The 9,876-nt window shown below is 24.2% G+C and overlaps 2 protein-coding genes across 4 annotated transcripts; both read left to right on the top strand.

Moving 5' to 3' along the window:
• Nucleotides 1-1,873: 1,873 nt before the first annotated feature.
• Nucleotides 1,874-5,639, top strand: LOC134829945 (SPARC). Of its 2 annotated transcripts, none has more exons than XM_063843259.1 (5): nt 1,874-1,997; nt 3,885-4,021; nt 4,128-4,233; nt 4,796-5,342; nt 5,397-5,639. In XM_063843259.1, the coding sequence occupies exons 2-5, from the start codon at nt 3,887-3,889 to the stop codon at nt 5,518-5,520; spliced, it is 912 nt and encodes a 303-aa protein (XP_063699329.1). In that variant the 5' UTR covers nt 1,874-1,997; nt 3,885-3,886; the 3' UTR covers nt 5,521-5,639. The 2 variants fall into 2 exon arrangements, with proteins under 2 accessions (XP_063699329.1, XP_063699330.1); XM_063843260.1 differs by having other exon boundaries at nt 1,878-1,951.
• Nucleotides 5,640-7,262: 1,623 nt separating this feature from the next.
• On the top strand, nt 7,263-8,216 carry LOC134831477 (ATP synthase subunit d, mitochondrial). 2 transcript variants are annotated; one of them, XM_063845210.1, is made up of 2 exons: nt 7,263-7,323; nt 7,521-8,216. In XM_063845210.1, the coding sequence occupies exon 2, from the start codon at nt 7,535-7,537 to the stop codon at nt 8,051-8,053; it is 519 nt and encodes a 172-aa protein (XP_063701280.1). In that variant the 5' UTR covers nt 7,263-7,323; nt 7,521-7,534; the 3' UTR covers nt 8,054-8,216. The 2 variants fall into 2 exon arrangements, with proteins under 2 accessions (XP_063701280.1, XP_063701281.1); XM_063845211.1 differs by having other exon boundaries at nt 7,301-7,414.
• The last annotated feature ends 1,660 nt before the right edge of the window (nt 8,217-9,876 follow it).

Below are 9,876 nucleotides of genomic sequence, written 5' to 3' on the forward strand. Positions count from 1 at the left end.
CATAAATGTTACTATATCTTGATATTTTGCACTGAATATTTTTTTATCCTCAAAAAATGTCGCCTTTCCTCGCTTTTTTCGTTAGCACACACACTACCAGGCAAAATCCAAAAAATAAATGTCTAAAAAAAATAAATATTATTAAATTAAAAATTAATAAAAAAAAAAGAAGAAAAAAGTTCTTTCATATCCCTTTCGAATTTTTCGAAACTGTAGAATTTAATTGTGAATTTAAGGAAAAAAAAATATATCGGAATCCAAAAAAAAAATGTTAAAAAATATTTAAATGTGAACAAAAAAATTACCAACAGGACTGTAGAAAAAAATAAGAAAAATTTTAAAAATTATATAGGACCATAAATTGCGTGTAAATAACTTTATAAGAAGAGATAACAAAAGAAAAAAAATATTTTTGTATTAAAAAAAATTAAATAATCGTGTTTTAAATCCAAAATTTTATTGAAAAGAAAAAATTATTAAAGCTTTTTTCGATTTTTTTTTATTTTTTACATGCGACACAAGAAAAAAAACTTTCAATATACAAAATAAGTTATTTTTAAGGAGAATTTTACTAATTCCTACTTAGTTGATGGTGTATACAAAAAAACATTAAAAAATTAAATGGTAACATATATAAATATGTGTAAAATATCTTCTATACGTGTATTTAAAAATAAAAATAAAAAAAATAATATTTGCTAAAAACAACATAATATTAAAAAAAAATCAATGCAACATAAATCCAGTATACTAAAATAATGATTAAAATAAATAATAATACTATAGTCGCAGATTTTCAAAAAAAAAAACTCATTATGATAAAAAGTTATAAAAAATAATTGATATTAATTAAAAATAAAACAGGAAAAAATTATTACCAGAAAAAGATCAGAGTTCATGCAAAAAAAATATGCTATTAAAAAATATATAAATAAATATAAAGAAAAAAAAACTTACTTATTATTAATCATTATTATTATTAAAAAGTAAAATTATAGTAATTATAGGAGTAATAATATGAAAATAGCGCTATAAATAAACTTGTAATTATAAAATTGATGATTGGGGTCTAAATTAAATAAAAAAAATATTATTATTATTATATTATATGATAATAATGGAAAATAGAAGAAAAAAATTCAAATAAAAAATTGAATAAAAAAGTAGTTATACTGTAAAAAAAATTAAATGTGTTTTATTTATTTATTATTTTTTTAAAGATGTTTTATATAAATTTTTAATATTTTTAAAAATTTTTAATATAGTATTTATTTTAATATTTTTATTTATAATTTTAAATATTAAATTTTTTTAAAATTAAATTTCAATTTAAAAAATATTTAAAAATATAAATAAAATCTTAAAATATTATACATTTATTTATTTAAAATTATTTTCAAATATTAAAAATTTTTCAAATTAAAATTTTTAATTTTTTTTTAATATTTAAATATTATAAATTTAATTTGGAAAAATATTAATAATTAAAAAATATTAAAAATTACAAAAAAAAATATTCGGATGATTTTTTCGAAAAAAAAAATATTTAAATTTTTTATCAAAATTTTTTTAAAAAATTTTAATTTTGATTTTTTTTTTTTTATTTTTAACATTAACAAAATAAATAAAAATCTTAAAAATTTATTTTAATTTATTTTAGCCAAAAAATTTTTTTTTTTAAATCACTTTTTTGAAAAATATCGTTTTGACTGCATATTAACGAAACATGAATAAAAATCAACTTACTGCGAAATTCTCCGTCACTCGATCCATTTTCAATGTTCAAACATGTGTTCACATATTTTTCTCTGGAGAAGAGTATAAAATTTCTTCGTTAACAAAAATAAATTCGTTCTCCGTTTCGTATTTCAGTCGGTCTTTAAACGTCGGTTACTAAACATCGAAAAGGAATAAATTAAAAAAAATATTTAAAATAAAAAATTTTGATAAGGCAAGTTGTTATCAGTTTTACCCCAAAATTCTGGCACAATTTTTAAGTAAGTCTAAAAATTAGAAAAAAATTTTCAAAAAATATAAAAAAAATTACTTAACTCCGCAATACTCAAGGTTGATCGCCTTTCATTTGTTTTCGTGGCGTTTCATCAATTCCGGGAAAAATACTGCTTTTTATTAATTTTTTGTGTAAAATTCAGGGCATCATCAAAAAGATCGCGACAACGCAAAAAAAAATATTTTAATTTTATCGCATAAACCGCGATTGTGTCATTTCCTTTCTAGATTAATTTTAGAATTTTTTTGTACTTGTGTAATATTTTAATTGTTATGTATCGTGGAAATGATCGTTGCATTTGCCGCCTATGTTGTTCATCCTGTCATATTCTCGAAGTCGTTCTACGATAAAAATAAAATTAAAAAAAAACACAACAAAGTCGCTCAAGAAATAATAATTAAAGTTACTATGTGTTAGATTTCCGGCAGTGCATCGAAACACAGGACAAGAACATTCGAAGAATAGATCTTAATTGATGGGAGATGACAGTTGAAATGTCGTCGCATCGTTTTCTTGCTTGTCTGGTTGAAGAATTTATTTGTGTCATTGTCATGTGTTGATGTTTAGTTTTTTTTTCAAAGAGATTATTTTGAAGAGATTTTTTCTTTTTTGGGATTTGTGAGACGAAAAAAAAATAATGATATTCTTATCAGAGTGAATAAATTTATTTTTTTAATTTGAAAAAAAACAAAAAATAAAATAAAAATGATGGAAAAATAAATATTTAAAAAAAATAATTCTGAATATTTAATTAAGAAAATTAAAAAAAAAATAAATTTCTAAAATAAATTAAAAAAAAATATTTTAAGAATTTTAAAATTTTTATAAATTTTTTATTTTTTATCAAAAAAATAACTTCTCAGAATTTTAAAATATTTATTTTGATTTTTTTTTAATTTAAAATTTTTTATAGTTTCATGTGTCAAAATTATTCTAAAATTCTTCTAAAAATTAATAAATTTTTAAAGCGAAACAATTCTCAAAATTAATTGACATTTTAGTGAAAAATTGACATTTCTTATATTTTCGTTTATTTCAAAATTATATAATATTTCTTTTTACTCAAAATTTTAAAATTTATTTTCAAAATTAAAAAAAAACTCAAATAAAAAAAAATATTTTCAATTTAAAAAAATATTTTTTTAAAGATTTTCAATTAAGCATTAAGCTTCAGATTAAAAATAGTTTTTTTTTAATTAAAAAAAAATAAAATAAATATTTTATATTAATTTTAAAAAAATTTAAAAAAAAAAAAATTTAATTCGGGAATTTTTTAATTATAAAAAGCGAATTTTTGGAGATGCCTTAATTTTTTAAATTAATTTTTGAAACAAGAATTTAAAAAAATAGCCTTGAAGTAACAAAAAAAAATCAATTTTCATAAAAAAAATAACACAAAAGTTAATTTTTTTTTACTTTTCTCACACATTTAATCCCAATCCCTTCAAAAAACCAAAAATATGTTCGAAAACTATGTTGATGATTCCATTAACTACGCTTCTCTAAACATCTGTTCGTTCGTTGTAAACCGAAAAATTAAAATAAACAATGCAACTCTGTATGTCTTTTCCACATCATGCGATTCAATTAAAATATATCACACAAAAACGCTACACTGGAGGCATTCTAAGATTGTTACTGACGATTACAGATGCGATTTAAATGAAATTTTTGCATTCTCGCACAAAGATTGCTTCCTATCAAACAAACGAATTGCAGCGAAAATTATCGTCATGAAGTAATTTATTAATTTTTGAGATGAAATTGTAGCAAAGTTCTGTTTAGAATCACTTTTTGTGTCGATTTGTTTACATTTCACGGACATGTGGTTTAAAATTTCATCTAAAAATGTTTTTTTCTTGTAAATTTTCAGAGATGAAAAAGTTTTTGGCGATCTTTTTGTTCGCACTTTTCGTCACAAGCGCGATTGCCAGCGACGAAATCGATGAACTTGATGACTTTGATGCTGATGACGATGAACTTTTGAGAGAAATTGAAGCTAAGCATGTCGTAAGTTTAAATTTTTGAGAAAATTTTAGAAAAATTTTATGAAAAAAATTTTTTTTTTCATTTTTTTTTAATTTTTAAAATAATTTTAATTTTTTTTTCATGAAAGGCAAAAGAACATGCACGTGAAAATGAAGCCGCTAAAGTTTCTGTGACGAAATTAGCTGAAGCTCATGCCCAAGATGCTCTTGTCAACAACAAAATTCCAATTGAAAGTATGTTAAATTTTGTTTTTATACTAAATTGTCTTTTTTTTATTTTTTAATATATTTTTTTTTTAAATTTTAATTTTTTGAATTTATTTTTTATTTTAACAAATTTATTTTTTATTTTTATATTTTTTTTATTATTTTTTTTAAATTTTTATCACAGTTTTTAATTTTTTTCATTATTTTTTTTATATTTAAATTTTTTTTAATTATTTTTTTATTATTTTTTTTATTATTTTTATTATTAATTATTATTACAGTTTTTAATATTTTTTATTTAAAATATTTTTTTATTGTTTATTTTTTTTAATATTTATTGAAAATATTTCATAGTTTTGAATTTGAAAAAAATTTTTTTTTCTTATTTTTTAATTTATTTTTTTTATGTTAAATAATATTTTAATTATTAAATTAATTAATTTATTATTTTTAATTATTTATTTAATTAATTAAATTATTAAATTTTTTATTTATATTTTTTTGTTTTTTTTTTAATTTTAAATATTTTTTTTTCATTTCCTTTAATTTCAAAAAATATTTAAAAAAATTTTTTTTCTTATTTTTTTAGTTGACTTGTGCGCCAAGGTCCATTGCAGCGCAGGAAAAATCTGCCAAATTATCGATGATGCCGCGCAATGCGTTTGCGTTCCCGAATGCCCCGAAGTTGATGAGCCACGTCGCAAAGTTTGCACGAATTTGAACGAAACGTGGGCCTCTGACTGCGAAGTTCATCGTCAACGTTGCTTGTGCGAGCAAAACGACCCCAAATGCACCAACAAGGAAGCTGCGCACGTGCACATCGATTATTATGGCGAATGTCGCGAATTGCCCGAATGCAGTGACGACGAGATGAAAGATTTTCCGCGTCGCATGCGCGAATGGCTCTTCAACGTCATGATCGATTTGGCGACGCGCAACGAATTGCCCGAATATTACATCACGTTGATCCACGACAACGAGAAGAACTTGACGAAACGTTGGGCTGACGCTGCAGTCTGGAAATTCTGCGATTTGGATGTCGAGGGAGACAAAACTATTTCGCGTCATGAACTTTTCCCGATTCGCGCGCCTTTGTTGACGCTCGAACATTGCATTGCGCCGTTTTTGGAGACTTGGTGAGATGATTTTTTGGATGAAATTTTGATTTTTTTCTTAAAAATTTCTTTTAGCGATGAAAATGACGATCATCGTATCAGCTTGAAGGAATGGGGAAAATGCCTCGAGATCGAAACTGACGAGCTCACCGAGAAATGTGCCAATATGACACGCAAAGGGCAACCAATTGAAGCCTAAAGTAGCTCCAGAGCACCTTTTCACTGCCTTTAAATTCCTTTTTACTAAAAAAAAAATTATGTAACCTACGTGCCATAACATAAAATGATGAATAAATGCGTTCTTTAATTCAATCTTAATTGAAGTTTTTCTTAAAATTCCATGAGTTGTTGAATCCATTTAATTTTTTTAATTAAAATTTCAATTTCAACCGCTGATTTTTTTTGCAAGTCATTTTTTGATCACTTTTAAGCCTAAAATTGAATAAATATTCATTCTAAAGATAATTTTTGTTCATATTGGGTCGATATTTGACGAAACAAAAAAATCAGAGTTTGGAGGTAAAAACTCTGATTTTTTTTGCAAGTCATTTTTTGATCACTTTTAAGCCTAAAATTGAATAAATATTCATTCTAAAGATAATTTTTGTTCATATTGGGTCGATATTTGACGAAATGAAAAAATCAGAGTTTGGAGGTTCAAACTCTGATTTTTTTTGCAAGTCATTTTTTGATCACTTTTAAGCCTAAAATTGAATAAATATTCATTCTAAAGATGATTTATGATCATATTGGGTCGATATTTGAAGAAACAAAAAAATCAGAGTTTGGAGGTTCAAACTCTGATTTTTTTTGCAAGTCATTTTTTGATCACTTTTAAGCCTAAAATTGAATAAATATTCATTCTAAAGATGATTTCTGTTCATATTGGGTCGATATTTGACGAAACAAAAAAATCAGCGTTTGGAAGTAAAAACGCTGATTTTTTACAAGTCATTTTTTGATCACTTTTAAGCCTAAAATTGAATAAATATTCATTCTAAAGATGATTTTTGTTCATATTGGGTCGATATTTGACGAAACAAAAAAATCAGCGTTTGGAAGTAAAAACGCTGATTTTTTTACAAGTCATTTTTTGATCACTTTTAAGCCTAAAATTGAATAAATATTCATTCTAAAGTTGATTTCTGTTCATATTGGGTCGATATTTGACGAAACAAAAAAATCAGAGTTTGGAAGTAAAAACGCTGATTTTTTTTGCAAGTCATTTTTTGATCACTTTTAAGCCTAAAATTGAATAAATATTCATTCTAAAGATGATTTCTGATCATATTGGGTCGATATTTGACGAAACAAAAAAATCAGCGTTTGGAAGTAAAAACGCTGATTTTTTTACAAGTCATTTTTTGATCACTTTTAAGCCTAAAATTGAATAAATATTCATTCTAAAGATGATTTCTGATCATATTGGGTCGATATTTGACGAAATAAAAAAATCAGAGTTTGGAGGTGATTTTTTTTGCAAGTCATTTTTTGATCACTTTTAAGCCTAAAATTGAATAAATATTCATTCTAAAGATGATTTCTGTTCATATTGGGTCGATATTTGACGAAACAAAAAAATCATAGTTTGGAGGTTCAAACTCTGATTTTTTTTGCAAGTCATTTTTTGATCACTTTTAAGCCTAAAATTGAATAAATATTCATTCTAAAGATGATTTCTGTTCATAACTGATCGATTTTTGATGAAATAATTCAAATAAAATCAGCGTTTGGAAGTAAAAACGCTGATTTTTTACAAGTCATTTTTTGATCACTTTTAAGCCTAAAATTGAATAAATATTCATTCTAAAGGTCATTTCTGTTCATATTGGGTCGATTTTTGAAGAAATAAAAAAAATATTTTTTCCGGTTCTTCAAAATCGGTTTTTGTACCTCTGAACCTTTAAACCAAATGGATGTCGAGTGAATTTTAATCCGAATTCCATGTAGATGTCGTGATCCGGAGGCAGAAACTGCGATTTTGGCTATCGTGATTACGAAGGTACGACGAAAAATTTCGATTTAAAGTGAATTTTCTGCATTTTTAGGTCAATTTCGTTACTTTACGAGACACAACTACGTCCTCTGTTCGTGTAATTATCGCAATTATCGATTTTTTCGCGACTTTTCGTGATTTATTTTGAAATACAATTTTTTTACTTTCATTACATAACACAACTTCATTCCGTCTCTTTGCAGATTTCGCACTTGAAATGGCATCAAAACGAATTTCTCAAAGCGCCGTCAACTGGGCAGCGTTCGCGGAGCGCGTTCACCCATCGCAACGTCTGCAATTCAACACGTTCAAGAACAAGAGCGACAAATACTTGCGTGCGGTTCAAGCTAACCCCGAATCAGCGCCTGCCATCGATTGGGCCAAGTACAAGAAGAACATCGCTGTCGCCGGCATGGTTGACAACTTCCAAAAGCAGTACGAGGCATTGAAGGTCCCCTATCCCGTGGACAAACTCACGTCCGAAGTCGACAAGCAAGCCAAGGAAGTCGAGGTCGAGATCCAGCAATTCATTGTTGAGTCGAACAAGCGCATCGAGGAGCACAAGAAGGAATTGGCTCACATTGCGTCGTTGTTGCCCTTCAACCAAATGACGTACGAGGACTTTAGAGATTCGTATCCCGAACAGGCGCTCGATCCCATCAATAGACCCACGTATTGGCCACACACACCCGAGGAACAACCCGGCATGGAACCACCAAAGGAGGAGCATCATTAAGATGTTGTCGTCGTTGGCGTTCAGCGGATGTCGTCGTGAAAAAATGCTAGAAATTTCTTGTTGAAAAAAATTAATTAATTCAAATGTTTCGTAAATGTCGTGCGAGGCAAATGCAATCCAAGATCCCGCAATTTACTGAATAAAATTTAATGAATATCCAAAATTTGAGTAGATGCATGTAATGGGTTTTTCCTTTTCCTCTTTTGACTTTTTTTTAAATTTTTTTTCCTTCAAAAAAAAATTTTTTATTCCAAAAATTAAAAACAAAAAAAAAATTTCCACAAATTTCAAAAAAAAAAAATTAGGTATATACATTTTTTTTTATTTTTTTCATGAATAACAATTAACATCTCAGCAAAAATTTTGTTTTTTTAATTTTTCTTAGTTTTTATTTCTCTTAACACGTTAATCTTAATTTTTAAAAAAAAATCTTTTTTTTTTCAAAATTTTTTTTTTATGAATTTCAGCAAAAAAGTATCGTACTTTATTTTAAAGTAAGAAGTCTTATATTTTTGTGCAGAAAAAGTTTTTTTTTTAAATTCTTATTAAATTTTTTTTTTTTGAAAAAAATTACAAAAAAAAGAAATTTTTTAGAGAAATTAGAAAAAAAAAAGGTAAAAAAAGTTTTTTTACCAATTTTTAATTTCAATGTTACAAAAATTTTTAATTTTTCGAAGAATTTTTCTTAATTTTTTTAAAATTCTTGATTTTTTTTTTTGAAAAATGAGAATTGTATGAAAAATCATTAAAAATTTTTTAAAATAAATTTTTCAAAAATGAGTTTAAAAAAAAAGTCACAAATTTCATTATTTTTTTTTTTTTATATCAAAACTTTTTTTTAATGGTATGGGGGGGGGGGGGGGGCAAAATTGTTAAATTTTTCTTTAAAAATTTTTTAAAGGTAAAATTAAAGGTAAAATTAAAGTTTTTTTCAAATTTTTGATAGAATTTCGAAGAATTTTCTTACCGCATGTTAAAATGTTTCTCTTCAAGATACGTTTTTGTCAAATTTTTATAAAAAATTTACGAAATGAAGCAAAAAAAATTAATAATTTTTTTTAAATTTCAAAAACAACAAAAATTTGATTTTTTAACCGCATTTCAAAGAAATGTTAATTTTTTTATCAAGAAATTTTTTTTCTTAAATTGATTTGAATTTGATAAAAATTAATAAAAATAATTTTGAATAAATTGAATTAAAATTTTCTCTGAAAAATTTTTGAATTTTTCGATTTTTTTCTCTGAAAGATTTTTGAAATGATTTTTTTTTGCTTCATTTCGAAGCAAAAATCTGGTTATGTTACGTGAATATTTAAATTTACAAAAAAAAAATTTTAAGATGAAAAATTTGAAATTTTTGATTTTTTTTTTTTTTAAAAAGCTTTTAATTTTTTTAAATAAATTTTTCAAAAATGATTATTTTTAACAATTTCCATGATTAAAAAAAAAATCTAAAAAAAAAATATTTAAAAATTTAAATTAAATTAAAATACAAACATTTAAATAAAAATCTTAAAAAGTTTTTGAAAATTTTATTTTAAATAAATTTTGTGTGAAAATAAAAAAAAAAACAAAATTTTTATTCATATGAGTAATTTTATTAGGTAATATTATTAATTATTATTATTTATTTTAGACAATATGTTACAGAGTGCGTACTTTACAGTTTTTTCTCAAAATTTTTAATGTAATAATAAATTTTAAAAGTATAAAGTTTCATAATTTTCATGAATGTCTCTTACAAACTATAAATAAGAAAGATTTTCTTTCTCTCTTTCCTTAAATAATAAGCATTAATAAAAAAAATGTTTTACATTTTCTCG

The sequence above is a fragment of the Culicoides brevitarsis genome, chromosome 2, assembly GCF_036172545.1.
Source record: "Culicoides brevitarsis isolate CSIRO-B50_1 chromosome 2, AGI_CSIRO_Cbre_v1, whole genome shotgun sequence".
Taxonomy (NCBI): Eukaryota; Metazoa; Arthropoda; class Insecta; order Diptera; family Ceratopogonidae; genus Culicoides; species Culicoides brevitarsis.

Bases quoted from the DNA above. Each gene is read 5' to 3' on its own strand.
- LOC134829945 (XM_063843259.1), top strand. From the start codon at position 3,887: ATGAAAAAGTTTTTGGCGATCTTTTTGTTCGCACTTTTCGTCACAAGC. The intron at 4,234-4,795 runs GTATGTTAAATT...TTATTTTTTTAG, and splicing joins CAACAAAATTCCAATTGAAA to TTGACTTGTGCGCCAAGGTC. The intron at 5,343-5,396 runs GTGAGATGATTT...AATTTCTTTTAG, and splicing joins GCGCCGTTTTTGGAGACTTG to CGATGAAAATGACGATCATC.
- LOC134831477 (XM_063845210.1), top strand. From the start codon at position 7,535: ATGGCATCAAAACGAATTTCTCAAAGCGCCGTCAACTGGGCAGCGTTC.